The 22,734-nt window shown below is 49.2% G+C and overlaps 1 protein-coding gene across 21 annotated transcripts in view; it reads left to right on the top strand.

Annotated features, from left to right (window-relative positions):
• The window catches only part of GYPC (glycophorin C (Gerbich blood group)), a 92,130-nt gene that overhangs the window by 18,056 nt on the left and 51,340 nt on the right, over positions 1-22,734 (top strand). For 4 of the 21 annotated variants that reach the window (XM_074008573.1, XM_015431949.3, XM_074008574.1 and 1 more), the window contains exons 2-3: positions 17,480-17,587; positions 21,319-21,375. In XM_074008573.1, the coding sequence (XP_073864674.1) occupies positions 17,480-17,587; positions 21,319-21,375 (165 nt within the window). Of the gene's footprint in view, positions 1-17,479; positions 17,588-21,318; positions 21,427-22,734 lie in introns of all 21 variants that reach the window. The other 17 variants (XM_045366923.3, XM_005572887.4, XM_015431955.4 and 14 more) reach the window with 7 other exon arrangements.

The following is a 22,734-nucleotide window of genomic DNA, read 5'->3' as shown; positions in this document are numbered from 1 at the left end:
TTGGGTGCCTGGCCCTGCAGGGAGTGAGTGTGAGTGTGGGTCCCCTGTCCCCTCAGCACCTGCAGTCCACAGAGTACAGAGGACCCTTAGGGAGCAGGGAGAATATGCATGGGCCCCTCACCCGCAGCTCTGGGTCAGTGCAAGCCCTAGAGGCATCAGCCCGGGAGAGAGCACAGAGCAGTGACCTTCTCCCCTTGGGGTGGAAGGGCTGACCCAGCAGTGGACAGAGAACAGAACTGTGAAAGGATGTGGATACGGGAGGTCTCAACCCGCTGCTTCGAGGTCCAAGCTGCCACCTAACCTGGGGGAGGAAGGCCAGGAACCACACTCAGACCCACCCACACTTCCCTGGCACAATGAAAGCACAGCCCAGATACATGGACTCCTTCTCCTCTCTGAAAACAGAGAGGCAGAGAGAGCAGCTCGGGCTCACACAGCTCAGGCTAGAACCCAGTATTCTACCACCTCAGTCTTAGCCTCACCCACGTCAGAGGTGCAGACTAATGTAACTCACCCAGAAGGCAAGTCACACTCGAGGTCAGGATCGTAAGACCCAGAAGGGTATTGGGAGGTGCTTTTCATCTGCTTAATGTAATGAACGGTCCAGGGAGGTCTAGTGAGCGAAGCCCCTCCAACCCAAGCACACGGGCTTTTTCTGTGTGCCTCCTGTCCTCAAGTAATACGATGCCAGGACAAGAATCCAGTTGCTCTGTTGACTCCTGATTCCCGCGCTTCTCTCTTCACCTAACGTCTTGGAAGTTGGCCCCTGGGCATCTGCTGTCTCCACTTGGAATCGCTCATGCACACCAAAACACATCCACATTTCTTATCCCTCTGTCCTCACCACAGCCTGGGACCGTGGCGGGTGGGGGTGGAGAAGGTGATCACGTTCACTGAGCCCTTCCTGTGCCAGGCGAGCTGCCAGTGTGCTCTCCGGAGAAGAGTGTCATTACGCCCTTGTTTAAAAGACAAGGTCTGGGGTCCTAAAACAACTTGGTATCGTGAGTGTTCCTAAATAAATGAGATCGGAAAGGTGTGAAATAACAGTCCTAAAGCCACAGCAATAGCAAATGGCAGAGCCGCAACTAGAATTCAGGTGTTTTCCACAACCTCTGTCCCCCACAGACTCATGGGCAGGCAGACTGTGCCAACTCCTCTTCTCGGTTCAACCAGGTGCTTTAGGTACCATAATTTTAAGCAGACAAATGGTTTCATGCTTAAGCACCTCCAGATCCTCTCCATGAGACGCACACATGTACACACATACACACACTCTCACACACACACACGCACATGGGCACAGGCACACTGTTAGGAGACTTAAATGACACCTCTTCAGTCTAGGAGGGTCGGCCTCTTGGATTTAACCTCGAGTCTCTGCTAAGCTTGGACCCTGTGCGGCCTGAGGGCTCCCAAGTGGTTCCAGAGCAGGGATGCCTGTGGCACCTTGTCCTAAGAAAACCTGTCTCTGAATAGAAGGTGAGACACCTGCCTCCTGTCTGCAACATCAGGACACAGAGCCCGGTCTCACAGTCAGGCAGCTCGGTGGCTGCATCTGAGTGTGCCTGGGCATTGTATTGTAACATTTCTTCCAAGGGCAGTTTTTCCCTCCTCTTATTCAAGCTGATGGAAATGGCTCCTCCACCCAAGCCTGCCTCTGATAAGCCTCCGAGCGGGAGAAGCAGCAGAACTGAGCCTCTTATCAGGCAGCTGCAGGGGGACCCGGTGGGCCTGCGCTGGGTGGCCTGCTGCTGATAAAGTGGGCCTGGGCCAGCCGCTCACCAGCTGCTCCCTCAGACCCATCCCCAGGCCCCAACCTCTCAGAAATGGGAGCAGTGAGACCCAGAAAACTTCTTTACTTTCTGAGATACCAAAGCAAGGCAGGCTTCTGGTGGCCATAGGCAACAGGACCTGTTTGGAAACCAGAGGGGATACAGGCTTGGCAAGGCCACGGGTGAAGAAAGGGCACTAGAGAGGCCCTTGGGCCCTGAACGTGGTGGTGGGAGCTGGTGCCTCCCACAGGTGTGACAGGATTTTGCATATGCTCAGAATTCTCTGTAAGGCAGACACTACTGCTCCCATGTGACAGCACTGAGCCTCAGAGAAGATGGAAGCTTTTTTTAAGTGTTTTGTTCCTTTAAGGTATAATGTGGTGTGGTCGGGTTGGAAGCCAGGTCTGCTGGTGCCTAAAGCCCAAGCACCTTGCTCCTTCCTGGGACTGGAGGGGTTCATCCCTCCAAATCCCACCCCCGCCACACACACACACCCTGTTCGAGACAGCACATTTTACCTTCAGAAGTTAACTTTTCTCCTCAGCTTCTGTTCCTGTTAACCCCCCAACACATTTGGTGAGTTCAAACAAAGGCCTGACCCGCAGTGGAGCTGTCATGCAACACTTGGGACGTACTTATATTCAGATAATTTTCATTGTTTATCTGAAAGTCAAATTTCACTGGCTTCTTGTATTACGTCTGGCAGCTGTAATAGAAAAGGACCTGAACATGGGTGTTTCTGAAAGGGTCCCAGATGATTCCAAGGTGCAGCCAGAGCTGAGCACCCAGGGCAAGGGGTGCCCGCTGAGCATGCCCACCTGCTGCAGCCCTGCCAGGCCCCGCCACAAAGCCCAGGGTGGACGGACCCTTTCTCATCAGAAACATCCTCCAAGGGGCTTTCCCTGGTTCCCTTCCCATCCTTTGCATCCATCTCATGGATTCCTCCCACAATGAACAGAAATCTATTTTGTATGTAACTGTGGAATCTGAGACCCATCTTAATTTTGAATTCTTTACTGTAATTGTGGAAGTGATTCAATAACCAGGCATGTAGAAACATAGAATAATAAATGATTATTCATAACTCTCCTACATCTCCCATCACACTGACGTTCCCTTCATTCGCTTCTACTCACACTCCTGCCTAAACCCCAAATTCTCAGACCACCAGCCTCTCCTACAGCTCCTGCCTCACATCCAGACCCTTGCCTCTGTCCATCATTCACTCCTGTGAGCCTCTCATTGTGTCATCCTGATTCTTTCTCAGTAGCTTCTAAGTGCTATTCTAAACAATGGGCTCTCCTTTCCATCCCTGCCCTGCTTCAAAACTATCTAGAGAATTCCCTCCTCTATGACCTCGTCACCTGTCGTGGCTGTTTGTCACTACCCAAGAAAACCCAGACTTCTTAGCCTGGTCTTTAGGATCCTTCATTGCTCATTCCTCACCCAAGCAGGTGACTAATAAGATTGTATTAGTGATATTCACCATAGTAGTGATGGTGGAAGAAGTAATAAGACGGGGAAAAGAAAAAGATAAAAATAAGCTAATGATATGTACTGGGTTTAGCCATTTATATTCTTTCATTTATTCCCTCCTAAAACCACAGCTTTTATACTTCCCAAAACAACTCTGAAATAGTTACATTAAAAGTGTAAAAAAAAAAAATTAATGCATTTGTTTCATTATGAAATCATCTATACTTGAAAATGATACAATTTTGAAATCTATACAACCTGACTTCTTGCAGTTGTGCCATGAGCCCTCCATACAACCTGGCTTCTCTAGGAGCCTCTAATCCTGATTAGACAACCTGGCTTCTCTAGGAGCCTCTAATCCTGATTGAAGAAACAGATCCACCCCTGTAGCTGCCTCATGTCTTTTTGGGTAACTGCTTTCACTCTGTTACTTGGTTTGCTTAAGCAAAGACTTCTTGCCTTTATCAAGGAAATTAGCACACCAGTCTGACAGAAGAATAGATTGTGTTTGCACTTACCCTTCTTCTCCTAAGATTAAGTGTTAGCTTTCAAACTTGCTTTTGAAGTGCTAAGAACCCTGATGAGAAATGATGAACAAAGCCTCCTGTTTACATTGGAAGCATCAAAACATCAGAACTGGGCCAATTCACGCATTCCTGTTGGTCATTAGTCATGAACTGATTGTCCAACTTCAACCACATCACCTACAAAACCCTGAAGTGAAACAAAGTCTAAGTTAGTTGACTTTTCTTTGATTAGTCTCCAGCGCATTTATCACTTTCTATGAAAGAAACATCTAATTTAGATGGCAGTTGATTTGTGTCATGGGATTTCTTCTGACAGGGGGCAGAGTTATGTATGTGTTTATGGCTTCTTTGCTTTTAAAAGATTAATGTTGAGCAAATATAAATCACAAGACCTGGACAGGGGGCTGGGAAGATGGAGCAAGAGCTTGCCAGGGTGATGGATTGAGATGTATTTTAGAGGATTTTCATCTGCTAGAAACACAGTGGGAAGATGGGGCTGAGGGGTGGTGGGGCAGGGATAGTGAAGGGAGATGGCTTTTTCTCCCTAAGCACATAGAAAAGACAGGATGGGCGCTTGAGCCAGGGCAAGTGGCTTCCTGGCTGTGTTTCAGAAGCAAAATGAAATTGAACTGGTAACTTCCCGAAGCTCCTTTCCTGCCCTGATACCCAGAAGACAGGATTGGAGGACAAAGGAGGGTTCACAGCACAGCTGGAAGCGCTCAGGGTACCCAGCTGCTCCAGGAGAGAAAGTGCTCCCTGCCTGCCCCAGTCACAGGAACTGGCCCCTGAAGCCAGGCTCCCACACCATACCTTCCCATAGAGCAAGTCTAGGCTTCTGTCCCCCGAGGCTGTGTGTGTGTGCGTGTGTGTGCCTGTGTGTGCCTGCGTGTGCATATGTGGGAGAGTGTGTGTAAGAGTGTATGTGTATGAGTGTATGAGTGCATGTGAGAGTGTGTGAGTGTGTTAGTGTGAGTGTGTGTGAGAGAATGTGTGTGATAGTAAGAGAGTGTGTATGTTAGAGTGTTAGAATGAGTGAATGTGTGTGTGTGTGAGCATGTGAGTGAGTCTGAGTGTGTATGTGTATGTGAGTGCATATGTATATGAGTGTGAGTCTTTGTGTGAGTCTGTATGTGAGTGTGTATGTGTGTGTTCGTGTGTATATTCATCCTTAAATATATGAGGACAATCAGAATAACTCCCATGTGCCCTGCAACGCCCCGATAGCCACATTCGGTGATTTGTGTGTGTTACCTGCCGTAATCTTTCACTAGGGATGAGCACGCATGGGTCTGGGAGGGGTGCTTGGAGTCGGAACACGGAGCACAGGACTTACTGCCAAATCTCTGGCACCAAAACCCATGCTCCCTATGCCACCTATCAGGATGCACCCTTAAAGCACTTTTAAGATGCGTTTTGGAAAGAGCCATTTGTTGGTGTGCATTTGTCTTCACCACCGCCCCAAACATAGCTGCCCAATATTCAGATGAAAATGCCCCCCGTCGGCCGGGTGCAGTGGTTCACGCCTGTAATCCCAGCACTTTGGGAGGTCAAGGTGGGCGGATCATGAGGTCAGGAGATGGAGACCGTCCTGGCTAACGCAGTGAAAACCCGTCTCTATCAAAAATACAAAAAAACTAGCCGGGCGTGATGGCGGGCGCCTGTAGTCCCAGCTACTCGGGAGGCTGAGGCAGGAGAATGGCTTGAACCCGGGAGGCGGAGCTTGCAGTGAGCCGAGATGGAGCCACTGCACTCCAGCCTGGGCCACCGATCAAGACTCTGTCTCAAACAAAAAAAAAGAAAGAAAGAAAATGCCCCCCGTCTTTCCAACAGGCTTTCAAATACGAGTCTGACATAAAAGACAAATCACAGCATCACCAACGGCAATGGCTAAGATGTACAGTGTATACACTCCCCACGACTTTCACAGGCATCCTCTCCTGCAAGCCTGGTCACGTCACCGCCCTCTGCTGCAGGCTCCCTCCCCATCCCACTGAGCCAGTGTGCCTCTGGCTGGCCTGAGTAGGGAGAAAGCAGTGGCCTTTCCTGAAGCCTTGAGTTCTCACGGAGCCCTCCCTAGCTAGAGAGGAGAAGAAGGCTTCCAGGGAATGAGGAGAAGCGGCCCCCTGCATCCTGCTCCTGCACTTTTCCTTCCTTCCAGCATTCTTCGCCACCCCATCTCCACCCGTTGCGCCCATAAACCGTGGGTCCTCTTGTCTCTGGGCCACTTTGGCCTCCCCTTCCTGAGCACATCTCCTGGGCAAGTGCGGCCATCTGCCTTGGGATGTAGCCACGAACCTCCTCCTTGGAGCCAATCCTCCTGGATGTTTGAACTGAGCTTCCAGGCAGCAGAATGTTCCCTCCTGCCTCCTGCCGCCCCTGTGGTCCTGCCCACTCCCCACACGGGCTCTGCTGCTCCTGCCTGTCAAACCCGGTGGAGGAAGGAGAAAAACACTTTCCACATCCTGTTCACCAACTGATGAGCCTTCTGGAAACCCAATAACAAAGCGTACCTAACTAAATCATCATTATTTACACATGCAGCCCGATTGAGGACATTTAGTCATGTAATTAAGTACCTAATTATGCTGAAAATGCAATTATGTGATTTTTTAAATGAATTAAGTCCTCCAGAGAAGTGGTAAAGATTAGCATGCAGCATCTCTCTGGGGAGCAGGGACCTCGAAGGGCACCCAAATGTGACTCCAAGCTGTACAGGGGCCAACTGGTCTGAACCCAGATCACATGTGTGAGCACACACGGGCCCACACAGGCTCACACACAGAGGATGCCAGCTTCACCTCTGTGTCTCCAGGACTATACAAAGGTCTGCTGCACCAGGAACTTAATAAATGACAGTCATTAATGTCATTGATGTCATTGGAAGCATAGTGTATATCTATAGAGTGACTATTGAGTGACTTAGAGAATCTTAGGGAGGTTTTTTATCCAGCATCTGAGAAGCAGGTGTGTAGAGAAAGAAAAAAAAAATGAGAGAAGGATCAGCCAGGACATGTCAGAGAATATTTTAAGCAACATCACTCATTCATTCAGATGCTAGAGCAAAAAAAAAAAAAAACACAGGAGCTCAAAAATTAGTGCAGAGTCAGCCGGTCCTGGTGGCTGACACCTGTAATCCCAGCGCTTTGGGAGGCTGAGGCGGGTGGATCACCTGAGGTCGGGTGTTTGAGACTAGCCTGACCAACATGGAGAAACCCCATCTCTAAAAATACAAAATTAGCTGGGTGTGGTGGCGCATGCCTGTGATCTCAACTACTCAGGAGGCTGAGGGAGGAGAATCGCTTGAATCCAGGAGGCAGAGGTTGCAGTGAGCCAAGATCGTGCCACTGCACTCCAGCCTGGGCAACAAGAGTGAAAATCCATCTGAAAAAAAAATTAGTGCAGAGACAGAGAAAGCATCTTAATGGTGATATGAACAGGTTGTTCAGCAAACTACAGCCTGTGGGCTAAATGCAACCTGTGGCCTGTTTTTGTACAGTCGGGTAAGCTAAGAATGATTTTTACCTCTTTAAGGTGTTTCCTCACTTCCACCCCATGCAACTCAGGTTCCAAAACCACAGTATTAATCACTCAGTGTACATCTAAAACTCCAGTGGGGGGTCCAGAGTGATCATTGTGTGCAGGAGCCAAACCTCACATTTCTTTACAAATACGGAAACAAAACGGTGGAGTCAAATTGTTGATGAAAGAAAGATTCATTATATCTTGGAAAAGGAAGCCAATGATGTGGATAAGGATGAAGAGGTTGAAGATGGCCACAGGAATTGTCAGAGGAGATGGAAAAAGATGAGGCCAAGAGGAGAAACTGAGTCTCCACACTTCAGTGTAGGGTTTCCCTCCATGAGGCCAAAATCCAAGGGAAAACCCAGAGCCTCCCCTCAGATAATCCTGGCAGGGGACTCTCAATGAGCGTAGGAAGTGAGAGGAATCTTTCCAGTGCCTCTAAGAAACTGTTCACACTGGTGATCCCTGAAAGGACAGCTGAATAGCACACCAATAACAAACTCAGGCAGCTCGAGAAGCAAAGTCTGTGGCCAGCAGCGCTGTGACTCCAAATGCCCAGCCTCTGACCTGCTCCCTGAGAGGTCAGAACTTCCCTTCATTTCCACCTGCAGAAGCAAGGGACTGGGGGTGAACCAGGGACTGAAGCCACAGCCCACATTTCTCAACCTGCAATTGCAGCCCAGGGAAAGGGTGGGAGGAGCTGTGGTCACTGAATGCACTCCTTTTCCACAACATGCATGTCTTTCTTGGAAATGAAAACGGCTACTTGGAGCATGTCCTGACCAGATTAGGCAAATGATGTGTGGACACAAGACTCAGAGGGCCATTCAGAGAAGGTGGCCATGGTCCTGCTATCCAACCACAGCCTGATGCCAGCTCGCAGGAGACACTGCCAAGCAGGTGCAGGCACCCAGCAGGAACCTGGAGCAAGGCAGGCAGGTCAGGGCGGCGGGAAAGGACCTTGACAGACCTTCTAGTCGGCGACTTTGACGATTCTGCAAGACAATAACCAGTTCTGAAGATCCATCCCCATTTCTTCACTGTAAAAGTAACACATGTTTTTTGTAGATGACTTTTGGAAAACACAGACAGCCATATATTAGAAGAAAACTAAACCACTCCTAACCCATCTACTACTTAAAAGCCAGTACTTAACGTTTGACGTGTATTTCCTTTCATTCCTTTGTCTTAAGACTTTTGTGGAATATTTCTCATCATTTCTATTTAGAGGATCTTGTTTTCTTCACTTAACATCATACCCTAAGCATTTCCTCCGGTCACTAAGTTCACGTGCACCCCTTCCCTAACTGCATAATACTGGGTCATATGCGGGTATCGTAATTTACATAACCAATGCCCAAATATGGAACATTTAGATTGTTCTCTCTCTTTAATTTTTCATTTTAGACTGCATTGCAATCTACTTTCCTGAGCCCAGACTTTTGTTCCTGATCCAGATTGTTTCTCTAGGATCAATTCCTAGAAGTGGATCGCTTGATTCTCAGGGTGATACATATGCCAAATAGTATACCAGAGTATTGAAGGTACTTGTTTCTAGGAATCCCATTTTGACATATTGACGATCAGAATAATTAATGTTCAAATAGCTTGACCTATGTCAGGCACTGTGTACCACAAACTAGCTTACAAGGAGGCTACATGGTTGTGCCACCGGGTTTTACATGTGAAGAAACCGTGGTTTGCAGTGAGATGAGATTGCGCCATTGCACTCCAACCTGGGCAACAGAGCAAAAACTTCGCCAAAAAAAAAAGGAAAGGAAAAGGAAAAGGGAAAGGGAAAGGAAAAGAAAGAAAAAGAAAAGCTACATAGCATTCCTCAAAATAGTCTGGCCATGAGTGTCGCCACTGAGGTGCCACTCCCTCACCTGTCTGCGCCATGCCTGGCAAGTGTGCTGACTTCACAGCAGGGTGGCCAGATGCCTGGCCCCGAGCCTGGCAGATGGGTGAACCCAGGAGCACGGTGTGCAGGATTACACACCCTCACTCTCCTCAGGGAGGTGTCTGGATGGAGCTGAGGCTGAAAATTGGTGTGTCCAGGGTATTCTGCACTCCAGCCACCTCTGGTGGAGCTTGGAGCTGGCAAGTCAAGCAGACACTGATTGGGATACACGGGCCTTCCTGGCTCCTCAGAACATCTGCACACAGCCATTTCCTTTGCCATTTTGGTGCCCCAAACACCTGTTTTTGGAGAAGCATTTCTCTGCTGCCTCACTGGAGCTCAGCTATCCTTAAATCAATCAGCAGCGGTCTAGTAGGTGGATCAGCTGGGAACACGTGCTTAATTTTCCAACAACAAGGCCAAAAAGACTGCAGTCTCAGGAGCTATAGAGCAGGAGGGCATATGCATGGACCAGACCCTGGCACAAGGGCCCCAAATCCCCAAACCCAGCACCAGGCGTGGGGGCAGGCAGAGGACAGACAGAAGGAATAGATTCTCAGAGTCCTCCACTGTGCCCAGTCCCCATCTTTGTCAGGGTGGGGTTCTTGCGAGCCTGGATGCTGACTCACTCTCAGACAGCATGTCCCGCTTCTCCCCTCAGCTTCAGTTCCCTCTTAAGGACTGTTCTCTTTCCGCTGTGAAGATCCCTCAGCGTGATGCAGATGCAGGGGCAAGTCAGAGGTTACATGGCGGGGGCTGCCCTTCTAGTGTGCTGAAGCCACCAACTGTTCACGGCAGCTTTCTGCTTCCAGGCTCCTTTCAGCAATCTGGGCATTGTCTTAAGCCTGAGCTTCTTCAGTTGCCTGCTGACCCCAGACACCCACTCCAGTCCCTACCCATCTCCAGCAGCCAGATGCTGACCGAGCCCCAGGAACTTCCCAGACATAAGAGCCACTAGAATCGCCTCCTCCCCACTCTTCCTGCCTCTTTCAAATTTGATTTCCCTAGAAATATTCCAGCAGGGTGTGTCTGCTGGGGGTCAGGCTGGGGAAATTGTGGTTCTGCTTTCCTTCAATCTATGCCATGAGTAAAGAAAGATATCTGTGACCAGGTGAGGTGGCTCACGCCTGTAATCCCAGCACTTTGGGAGGCCAAGGCAGGCAGATCATGTGAAGTCAGGAGTTTGAGACCAGCCTGGCCAACATGGCGAAAAACCCATCTCTACTGAAAATACAAAAATTAGACAGACATGGTGGCAGGTGCCTGTAATCCCAGCTACTCGGGAGGCTGAGTTCAAGTGGAGAACCCACCACTTGAACCTGGTGGGCGGAGGTTGCGCCATTGCACTCCAGCCTGGGTGACAGAGCGAGATTCTGTCTCAAAAAAAAAAAAAAGGATATTTGCTGCTTTCCTGATAAATTACAAATGCTGCACCATCCACAGCTGACAAGTTCCTCTCCCCAGTGGTGGACAAGGGTAACTTCACCTTGCTCAGCCAGGCTTTTATCCCCAGATTCTTCCTCCTTCAGGGTGCCTTGCTGATTTCTGCTGTTGTCAGCATCCTGGACTTAGGAGTCGATGGTTCCGCTTTTTCATATTGTCTCCTCACAATGAAGAAAAAACACTCTTTCCTTTTACTTAGATATTGTAGCTCAACTGAGGCAGATTGGTTATGGTGTTGAAGTAAGGTTGTGTTTAAATTTTTTTTTAAGGCTCAGGGGGAATAACAGGGAATCTATACAGAGAAAACCCTGGAACCAGACAGTTCAAGTTCTAAGTCACGGCAGCCTCACTTGCTTTCCAGTTCTCCTCCTGGGAGCACATCCCAAAAGCAAATGGCTAGGTAGGAAAAGTTCCGCAGCAAGACTCCAAGATGTGCGTAAGGAGCAGATGTCCTTTGCTGACTCTGCCTTCTGAGTGTTGAGCCTCTGCTTCATCCCAGTTTACTGACATGGGAATGACTGTCTTCTCCGGGGCAGAGAGGCCACGTCTCCTCCACACCCACCTTTGCAGTCCTCCACACTTCCATCCAGATGGTGCCGTGCAGCCTGCATGGGTCCAATCCTGTCATCCATGTGGTGTTTTGGTACCGTAGCCACAGATAAGACCGGATAAGGTTTAGGAGGAGGAAAGCACTGCTGATAGTCTTACATAGGGTGTCAAAGCAGTACAGCTAAATTGCACAGCACCTTGGCAGCCCTGGGGATTGTTGGGGGACTGTTTGTAAGGTCACCCATATGGACCTTCAGGGCAATCACATTGACCTTGAGACTTTCAGACACGTTCTGAACAGGCAGGTCAAGTTCACATCAACCTCACCTGTGTATTCCATCTGCAAGACCAGATGAATGCACATGTGCTTTCTGCACAGACAGGAAGGGTGGCCATGCCTGAGAGTGAAGGCAGATTGAAGACCTCATAGCATACATCCAGCAAGTCCCTGCAGCCCATGGTGGTCAGGCGTCCAGGAAGGCTCTCCACCCAACCCAGAAACTTACTGACCACTCTATCATCACGGCCTTCCCTTCGTGTATCTCTCCCACCACCATGCCCACTACCACACTGGCATTGCCCACCCGCCATCTCAGGACAGACTTGGGGCCACCTCTTCCAGGAAGCCTTTCCTGAGGACACTGAAGATCTGTGGGCTCCAACAGAGAGCAACCTTTTCCCAACTTACCCACATGCATCTGTCCTTGTCGGTTACACAGTGTGCTCCTGACTGCAGGGGCTTGGCCTTAACGATAGAGCATATGGCTGGAGTGTAGGAGGTGCTACAAAAGGTTTGCTGAAGGAAAGAATGAACCAGCACAATTATGAGCACCCCCAATGCCATAGAATCCTAGAGTCCTGGGGCTCAGTCTCACGGTTGTGTCTCCACAAGTCTCCAGACCACCTCGTCAATGCTCATTTTGATGCTTTATCACACAGAGACTGTGGGCAATCTGACTTTTGCACCTCCCCAGCCAAGTCATATGCTTCCTGGGGACACACACCATGTTCTCCTCTTCCCTGCAACTCTAGGGCTGAATAAATGCTAACTGCTCAGCCAACACCGACTGGCTTCTAGGAGAAATGGATGGATGGGTAATAAGCTATTTATTTGTTTCTTGGGGGCACTTTACTCTGAGACCCTAGAGCCTGTACACTGCATCTTTTGCGGAAGCAATAATAGCCAGCCATCAAGGGCAAGTAAATGCATTTGACCTTTCCTACCAAAAAGAAAAGTTAGTTCATGTACTTCAACTGTCATCTGATTTCTACTTCACTCGTGCAAGGATGCTGAGGAATCCAGAGCAGGAAGAAAAACCACACTGCTAGCTGCGAAGCACTTTCCACGCCCCTAAAGGTTACTCTTCCTTCCCCCATAGCTGTCCGGCTCTTGAACCCCAAATCAGACTTGCACAAAGCCTTGCTGCTTCAGAGTGCTTGGTAAATTGACTTTTCTTTTTTTTTTTTTTTGAGAGGGATTCTCACTCTGTCGACCAGGCTGGAATGCAATGTTGCGATCTCAGCTCCCTACAACCTCGACCTCCCAGGTTCAAGTGATTCTCCTGCCTTAGACTCCAGAGTAGCTGGGATTGCAGGCACCCGCCCATGCCCAACTAATTTTTGTATTTTTAGTAGAGACGGGGTTTCACCATGTTGGTCAGGCTGGCCTTGAACTCCTGACCTAAGGTGTTCCACCCACCTCAGCCTCCCAAAGTTGGGATTACAGGCGTGAGTCACTGCACCCAGCCTGGTAAACTGACTTTTCTAACCAGGCCCATAAGTTCCTCTCAATTGAACACTCTGGGTAACTGGCACAGCACCTGGCCAACTGTCAAGCAGTCGACGCTGCCATTGCTGCTGCATCACTGTCACCAACAAGGTTTGTCATTGCAGGAAGTCTCCAAGTCCCCCATGAAAAACCTACATTTCCTGTCATGATGTTGAGGCTGAGATCATCTTCCTCCTCCCAGAACACTTGGGGGTTCTAGTCTGAAGCCATCCTCACTCTCACTCCCCTCCTTCAAGCCCTCACCCTGTGCCTGAATTCTTCTTTCTTTGCTGGACCAGATGGACAGTGGAAGACAGGAAGTGGGGAACTCCTTCAACTCCTATGGCAGAGGGAAGCCATGGGAGTTGGGCCCGGAAATGTAAAGACCAGCCCATGCGGGAAAAAAAATAACTTTTTAGCACAGTGTCATCTGAAAATGCAAGACAAGAGAGGCTCTTGGTGGCAACAAAGGAGCACGACTTCCATCCTCAGGGCTAGCACCTGACCCCTGCTCTCCATCCACGTCGGAAAAACACCACTGCCCCCTAAGAATCCATTGCAGCTGAGGTCCTTCACCCCAATAGCTGCACTCAAGCTGCCAACTGAAGCACAGAGCACACTGCCCGCACTGCAGGGTTGTGCATGTGTGCCCCACTGCCTCCAGGGGTGGCTGCCTTCCGCCAGAGAATAGACAGCTGACATCCTGAGGACATAGAGAGTTGATAGGGATGACTGCAGCCAATGGCAAATTCTCTGGATGAAAACCCATTCCCAGCTCCACAAAGATGAGCATAGTGAAGGCTGCAGTTTAGTTGGTTCATGGTTCCCCAGAAGGCTTTCAAACGTTCAGCAGTTGTCATTCAGTGCCAGGCACCCAGTACAAAGCTGAGTATAGAGTTGTGAGCAACACAAGCCCAAACGTGTGGAGCTTCCTGTCTGGCGGGGGTGTTGCAGGGGGCAGCAGGGGACCTTGCAACCTGGAGGAGGGCTCGAAAGAAAAAAAGTAGGATGCTTGGGTCTTTCCAAAAAATGGGTCCTCTCATGTCTGTCCAATCGCTGTGCTGGGTAATTGTCTATTTCTGATACCAGACCCAAGCTTGGCCGTAATTAACACCTTATTCTGCCATAAACGCACCCCCAAGGCTGCCCGCAGATCACCCTCATCCTAGTTGCTGAGCTCAGCATGAACCTAATCCCAACCTCAGAAGCATCCCTCAGCTCCAGCAAGGGGCAGGCTTTCATTCCAGGCCCCTTAAGCTGGATGCAGACAACCACCTACTTTCTGGGCAGGACCTGAGCTCACTCAGCCAGCCTTCTCCAAAGACCTCATATCACTGATGCTAGCTGAATGAGCACAGGGCAAAGGAGTGCACCGAGGGGGACTCTCACCCCGCCATCTCCAGAAGCTTCCGGAGCCTTGGAGCCATGGATGGCAAGCAGACACTGGGGAGAAAGCTGAGAAGTGGGGAGAGCTGCCTTAGATGCTGAGCTCTCTGCCTGGAAGGCTTATATGCTTTGTGCAGCAAAGTCCTATTTGTCCTTAAAGGACCAAGCCTGATGTCACCGCTTCCGGAAGCCCTCCTTACACCAGCACTTCCCAGCCTAGAGCATGCATCAGAATCTACTATAGTAATTACTGGGACCCAGTCCTAGTGCTTTTCTTCAGCAGGTCTGGGCTGGGGCCTGAGAATTTCTATTTCTAACAGGCTCCCAGAGGATGCTGTGTGTTCAGAGACTACGCTTTGAGAACCACTGTCTCACAGCATCTGCACCTTCCCAGACAGCTTCGAGCTTCCTCTCTATGCTGACGATGATCTACTACTATAGGGCAGCTCTGGTCTGGCTGAAGTGCCACTTCCCTGGAGTCTGTCACATCGGGAGACATGTGGAAATCAAGCTCCACACACTTGGAGGACATGGGGCATGGAGGGAGTAGTTCCAGCTGAGGGACTTTCCTGCCCAGCATGCTTCTTAGTGGGCATGAGCATGGAGGGAGCCCACATTGGGAGGCCCAAGTGGCAATGTCCCAGAGGTCTCAGGCCCCACCCATCCCCCAGCCTGGCTGGCCTGCTGAAAGTGTGTATAGTCTCCCGGCATACAGATGTGGGTACAAGGTCCCTAACAACAAGCCAAGAAATGCACCCCAAGTCGTTCAAGCCAAATGGAGAGCAGCTTACCAAGGCTCTCCACTTGGCAGTGCACTACAAGACAAAACACACTGACTCAAAGCTGCCAGGGCTTCAAATCACTGACTTCTGACTCTCAAGGCAGCTGTACAAGCCGGGGAGAATAACACTTTTCTGGCACTCAGCTGCCAAATCTGTAAAATGGGGCTAATAATAACTCCTATGGATTGGAACTGTTGGAAGGACTGAGTTAAAATACATTAAATGTTGAGAGCAGAACCTGGCACTTAGTATGAAAGTATTACTTGTTTTAAAGGAAGAGGAAATAAGAGTCTCTTCTAACCCTGATTCTGTTGGACAAACTGTCATAAGAAATGCTGTCTTTACCTGGAAAATTTCTGAGGGCAGTTCTGCGTATTTCAGCTTCTGTAACCATCCATGTCTACTTAAGCAAGGTATTATTCTTTCTTTCTGAACCTTGAGGTGCTTGGTGATTGGAAAAGTCTAGAACCCCACCACTGAATCCATTCATTTATATATGCATACATTTACTCATGCATTCAGTAAATATTTACTGATACCTACTACCTGTTACATACTAAATTGGAGGCTGCACTTGTTCACACTGTATAATAAAGTCCAGCACCCACCTGAACTTGCTATGGTCCTGCTTCAGGTCTTGCTACTGAGAAGCACTGTGAATACTGGACCCTCCACCCTACCTGGTTCCTGGCTCCCCAGGCCGTGACTCCTGGTGTGTTCACTGGGTTCCTTTGCTGACTTGATGCCTTGTATTATCTTCTTCCCCACCTCTAAGCTCCTTGCTGGCCCCGGACACCCCTAGCTTGGCCCACCTGCTTCCTGCTGTGGACCCCTAGCAAGGAGTCTGTTCTCCCCTCACCCACTATGACTCCTGACACCAGCAGCTGGTTTCTTATAAGAAAGAGGCATCTGGCAGCTGCACTGGGGAGAATGACCTCACAACACTATAATTAAAGTGATTTTCTGAGTGGAAATGACTATTATGAAGCATCCTTCTCTGTTTTATTATGCAGAGCCATTGTAATGGGAACATGGGATTTCCTATATTAACACTGATATTTCTGTGATCCAATAAATCCTTCTTCACAATCATCTCCCAGAGGAGAGAAGGCATTCTGTACAGCAGCTCTAGGAAACATGCAGGTCTCCGATGTCCTACACATCCCAGCCCTCTTTGGCCAGGCCATTAAGCTGTGAAAAAACGCATTCAGTAACTTGGATAGTGTCATAGACTGGTCCTTCCCACAGGACAGTCAATGGAAAGACCTATGGGAGGGCTTCTGGAACGACTCCTCAGACAGGAGCCCTGGGAAGGGATTCTCCAAGAGAGAACGTCCACTCCAGAGGCAAGAGCACTGGCTAAGTCCTGACCTGACACTGAATGAGCTGTGTGATCATGGGCACATCACATCTCTGAGCCTTGGTGTTCTTCCTGTGACATGGGCCAACAACACCAGGCACCTCATAGGATGGCTGTGAAGACTGCATGATACAGTAGATAGAAGACAACTAAAGCAACACCTGATGCTGTGGTTTGGATGTGGTTTGACCCTGCAAAAGCTCATGTTGAAATTTGATTCCCAATGTGGCAGTGATGGGAGGTGGGACCTGGTGGGAGATATTTGGGTCATCGAGGCCAATCCCTCATGCATAGACTAATAGCCCTTTGAGGGAGGGAAGGAGTTCCTTCTGTCACGAGACTGTATAGGTTACCTGAGAGCAAGTTATTATAAAAGCAAATTCACCTTTGTAAACTCTCTTGCTTTCTGTATCACCTTGTGGTCTCTTTACAAATGTCTGCTCCCCTTCTGCTTTTTGCCACGAGGGGGAGCAGTATGAGGCCCTCAACAGATGCAGCTGCCCAATTTGGACTTCCCAGCCACTAGAACTGTGAGCCAAATAAACCTCTCTTCTTTATAAATTACCCAAGAATTCAGATATAGCATCACAAAATGGACTCAGACACCTGGTGTAAGCATCAGATACTCCACAAACTTTCTGTCACAAACACAACAAGAGTCCCTGCCTTCATACACACCACAGATACTGTTGAGCATCTACCAGGTGAAGCCACCACCCTCAGTGCAGGCATACAGCAGAGAACTCAAATGGGCCTGGAGTGACATGGTACTTCAGGTTCAAACAGTTCCATCCCAGTCAGTGACCAACCAGAACCTGGTTCCTGGGCTGTGCACCCCTGCTAAGAGTCATTGGTTGCATCACACTGCTCCTGTCCACTTGGGCCCATTCACAGAGCTGCTCACACCTGAACAAAGGATGCAGCTTGGGCCAAGGTGCTGCTAGGCATGGAGAGTCCTCCTGTCTGACCTCAGATTCTTGTCCTCTGTTCACAGGGCCTTATCCAGGGGTGACCTCTGCCTCCACCACAATGGACATCACCACCACTGAAGGTGAGGTCTCATCGCAGAGCCCCACCACAATGTACACTTCTATCACTGCAGGTGAGCTGTCATCACAGACCCCTTCAAGCAGCCAGGGTGGGGCACCTTGGTGAAAACATCCAGGGAGAACTGACCTAAGGACTTCGGCAGGGGTGGCTGTGGCCATTTTTCCTCTCCTTAGGAGGTGCTTTTGAATGTGAAATGGAGGAGTCTAGCCCTGGGTGAATATATATACATATGTACATCATACATATCTCTGTATATATTTATCAGCCTTCCTCAGGGCTATTGACTCACAGGAACTCAGGGGCTGAAGAGACAACAGTTTTGGTGAGGGAGGTTGAGGGTGGAGGTGGGATGAGGGTAGACGGACCAGGCTACTTAGACTTCTCCACCATCTCCCTCATCCCACATTATTTTCTGCCCTGGGTCCATGTACCCCAACTCTCCATTCTCAAGGAAACTTGAGCCTGCCTTTGCCTTGCTTTGAACCGTGAGCAAGTGGATCCCCACGGGTCATGGCTGTGACTGCAAACTGTGTCACGAGAACAACCAAGTTTGGGAGGTGCTGTGTGCTCTGTGACCTTCTTTGAGATCCACACTTCTCAGCAGCTTATTAATAACTAGGAAACATCTACAATTTAAAAAGAAAGAAAAAGCAGCCGCAGCAAGTAACCAAAGACACCTGTTGGACTCTGTGTACCCTGGCATTCTCCAACTCATTGCACTGCTGAGCATTTTTCTTCTTAGGTGGTATTATTAACATTATGCAGACACAAGTGTTCCCCTGAAGGCTGTAGGAAGTTTAGGAAATTGTTCTATAAAGGTGGGACTTGGGAGCAGTTTCAGACTTTCCATATTCTTCAGCAGTCCCTCCCCAAGGGCTCCAAAGAAACCTGCATTCTAAGAAGAGACAGAGGCTTGTTCTGCAGCTTCAAAGTAAATGCCCAAACTCAAAACAGCCTGGCCCCATGAGACTGCTGCTCTATCACTCTCAAGGCCCTGAGTGATCTGACCCCTCCTCAGTCGCCTCACACTGTACTTCCCCATCCCTCTGGAGTCCCAGCAGAAGTGAGGGGTGACTGCTCCCCCACCCACACATAGCCAGCACCTTGCCATCCTCTGCGTTACCCTCTCCCACTTCAGTCCTTTGTGTGGCCAAGTCCTGCTCCTCCTGCAGATTTGCTGCAGTCTTCACTCCCCAGGAGGGAATGGGAGCAGGGTAGGGTGAGGAGCAGCCATCAGGCCATTGAAAAACACAAACCACACAACCTGTCCCAAGCACAGTTAATGGCCTCATCTTTTCCCCCTGTATAGTGTACACAGAGCAACCAGCTCTGCCCTGTTTTCTGGAGCTTTCCTGGTTTTAGAATGGAGGAGCTCAGAGCAAGGTTCTGGCAACTGTTGCAAGGACTGAGTTAAAATGCATTAAATGTTGAGACCAGCACCTGGCACCTAGTAAGCAATTATTAGTTGTTTTAAAGGAAGAGGAAGTAACAGTCTCTTGTAACCCTGATTCTGTTGGACGAACTGTCATAAGAAATGCTGTCTTCACCCGGAAAATTTCTGAGGGCCATTCTGGGTATTTGAGCTTCTATAACCATCCATGTCTACTTAAGCAAACTGTTATTCTTTCTTTCTGAACTTTGAGGTGCTTGGTGATTGGAAAAGTCTAGCAGCCCACCACTAAATCCATTTATTTAAATATGCATGCATTTACTCATGCATTCATGTTCACTGAATTGAGTACCTACTAGGTGCTAGATACTAAATTGGAGGCTGCACTTGTTCACACTGTATAACAAAGTCCAGCACCCACTTGAAGTTGCTATGGTCCTGCTTTAGGTCTTGCTACTGAGAAGCACTGTGAATGCTGGACCCTCTACCCTACCTGGTTCCTGGCTCCCCAGGCCCTGACTCCTGGTGTGTTCACTGGGTCCCTATGCTGACTTGATGCCTTATATTATCTTTTTCCCCACCTCTAAGCTCCCTGTTGGTCCCAGACACCCCTAGCTTGGCCCACCTGCTTCCTGCTGTGGACCCCTAGCTGGGAAGTCTGTTTTCCCCTCACCCACTATGACTCCTGACACCAGCAGCTGCTTTCTTATAAGAGAGTGAAAAAAAAGAAAGAAAGAAAGAAAGAAAAGAAGACAGGAAGGAAGGAAGGAAGGAAGAAAGGAAGGAAGGAAGGAAGGAAGGAAGGAAGGAAGGAAGGAAGGAAGGAAGGAAGGAAGGGAAAGAAAGAGAGAGAGAGAGAAGGAAAGGAAAGGAAAGGGAAAGGAAAGGAAAGGAAAGGAAAGGAAAGGAAAGGAAAGGAAAGGAAAGGAAAGGAAAGGAAGAGGTATCAGGCAGCTGCACTGGGGAGAATGACCTCAAAACACTATAATTAAAGTGATTTTCTGAGTGGAAATGACTATTATGAAGCATCCTTCTCTGTTTTATTATGCAGAGCCATTGTAATGGGAACATGGGATTTCCTATGTTAACACTGATATTCCTGTGATCCAACAAATCCTTCTTCACAGTCATCTCCCAGAGGAGAGAAGGCATTCTGTGCAGCAACTCTAGGAAACATGCAGGTCTCCGATGTCTTACACATCCCAGCCCTCTTTGGCCAGGCCATTAAGCTGTGAAAAAACACACACAGTAACTGGGATAGTGTCATAGACTGGTCCTTCCCACAGGACAGTCAATGGAAAGACCTAAGGGAGGGCTTCAGGAATGACTCCTCAGACAGGAGCCCCGGGAAGGGATTCTCCAAGAGAGAACGTGTACTCCAGAGGCAAGAGCACTGGCTAAGTCCTGACCTGACACTGAATGAGCTGTGTGATCATGGGCACATCACATCTCTGAGCCTTGGTGTTCTTCCTGTGACATGGGCCAACAACACCAGGCACCTCATAGGATGGCTGTGAAGACTGCATGATACAGTAGATAGAAGACAACTAAAGCAACACCTGGTGCTATGGTTTGGATGTGGTTTGACCCTGCAAAAGCTCATGTTGAAATTTGATTCCCAATGTGGCAGTGATGGGAGGTGGGACCTGGTGGGAGATATTTGGGTCATCGAGGCCAATCCCTCATGCATAGACTAATAGCCCTTTGAGGGAGGGAGGGAGTTCCTTCTGTCACGAGACTGGATAGGTTACCTGAGAGCAGGTTATTATAAAAGCAAATTCACCTTTGTAAACTCTCTTGCTTTTCATATCACCTTGAGGTCTCTTTACAAATGTCTGCTCCCCTTCTGCTTTTTGCCACGAGGGGGAGCAGTATGAGGCCCTCAACAGATGCAGCTGCCCAATTTGGACTTCCCAGCCACTAGAACTGTGAGCCAAATAAACCTCTCTTCTTTATAAATTACCCAAGAATTCAGATACAGCATCACAAAATGGACTCAGACACCTGGTGTAAGCATCAGATACTCCACAAATGTTCTGTCACAAACACAACAAGAGTCCCTGCCTTCATACACACCACAGATAACTGTTGAGCATCTACCAGGTGGAGCCACCACCCTCAGTACAGGCATACAGCAGAGAACTCAAATGGGCCTGGAGTGACATGGTACTTCAGGTTCAAACAGTTCCATCCCAGTCAGTGACCAACCAGAACCTGGTTCCTGGGCTGTGCACCCCTGCTAAGAGTCATTGGTTACACCACACTGCTCCTGTCCACTTGGGCCCATTCACAGAGCTGCTCACACCAGAACAAAGGATACAGCTTGGGCCAAGGTGCTGCTAGGCATGGAGAGTCCTCCTGTCTGACCTCAGATTCTTGTCCTCTGTTCACAGGGCCTTATCCAGGGGTGACCTCCGCCTCTACCACAATGGACATTACCACCATTGACGGTGAGCTCTCATCGCACAGCCCCACCACAATGTACACTTCTATCACTGCAGGTGAGCTGTCATCACAGACCCCTTCAAGCAGCCAGGGTGGGGCACCTTGGTGAAAACATCCAGGGAGAACTGACCTAAGGACTTGGGCGGGGGGGCTGTGGTCATTTTTTCTCTCCTTAGGAGGTGCTTTTGAATGTGAAATGGAGGAGTCTAGCCCTGGGTGAATATATATACATATGTACATCATACATATCTGTGTATATATTTATCAGCCTTCCTCAGGGCTATTGACTCACAGGAACTCAGGGGCTGGAGAGACAGCAGTTTTGGTGAGGGAGGTTGAGGGTGGAGGTGGGATGAGGGTAGACGGACCAGGCTACTTAGACTTCTCCACCATCTCCCTCATCCCACATTATTTTCTGCCCTGGGTCCATGTACCCCAACCCTCCATCCTCAAGGAAACTTGAGCCTGCCTTTGCCTTGCTTTGAACCGTGAGCAAGTGGATCCCCACGGGACATGGCTGTGACTGCAAACTGTGTCACGAGAACAACCAAGTTTGGGAGGTGCTGTGTGCTCTGTGACCTTCTTTGAGATCCACACTTCTCAGCAGCTTATTAATAACTAGGAAACATCTACAATTTAAAAAGAAAGAAAAAGCAGCAGCAGCAAGTAACCAAAGACACCTGTTGGACTCTGTGTACCCTGGCATTCTCCAACTCATTGCACTGCTGAGCATTTTTCTTCTTAGGTGGTATTATTAACATTATGCAGACACAAGTGTTCCCCTGAAGGCTGTAGGAAGTTTAGGAAATTGTTCTATAAAGGTGGGACTTGGGAGCAGTTTCAGACTTTCCATATTCTTCAGCAGTCCCTCCCCAAGGCCTCCAAAGAAACCTGCATTCTAAGAAGAGACAGAGGCTTGTTCTGCAGCTTCAAAGTAAATGCCCAAACTCAAAACAGCCCGGCCCCAGGAGACTGCTGCCCCATCACTCTCAAGGCCCTGAGTGATCTGACCCCACCTCAGCCGCCTCACACTGTACTTCCCCATCCCTCTGGAGTCCCAGCAGAAGTGAGGGGTGACTGCTTCCCCACCCACACATAGCCAGCACCTTGCCATCCTCTGCATTACCCTCTCCCACTTCAGTCCTTTGTGTGGCCAAGTCCTGCTCCTCCTGCAGATTTGCTGCAGTCCTCACTCCCCAGGAGGGAATGGGAGCAGGGTAGGGTGAGGAGCAGCCATCAGGCCATTGAAAAACACAAACCACACAACCTGTCCCAAGCACAGTTAATGGCCTCATCTTTTCCCCCTGTATAGTGTACACAGAGCAACCAGCTCTGCCCTGTTTTCTGGAGCTTTCCTGGTTTTA

Source organism: Macaca fascicularis, chromosome 12, assembly GCF_037993035.2.
Source record: "Macaca fascicularis isolate 582-1 chromosome 12, T2T-MFA8v1.1".
In the NCBI taxonomy this organism is placed as follows: Eukaryota; Metazoa; Chordata; class Mammalia; order Primates; family Cercopithecidae; genus Macaca; species Macaca fascicularis.
This window is presented reverse-complemented; position numbering and strand designations above follow the sequence as displayed.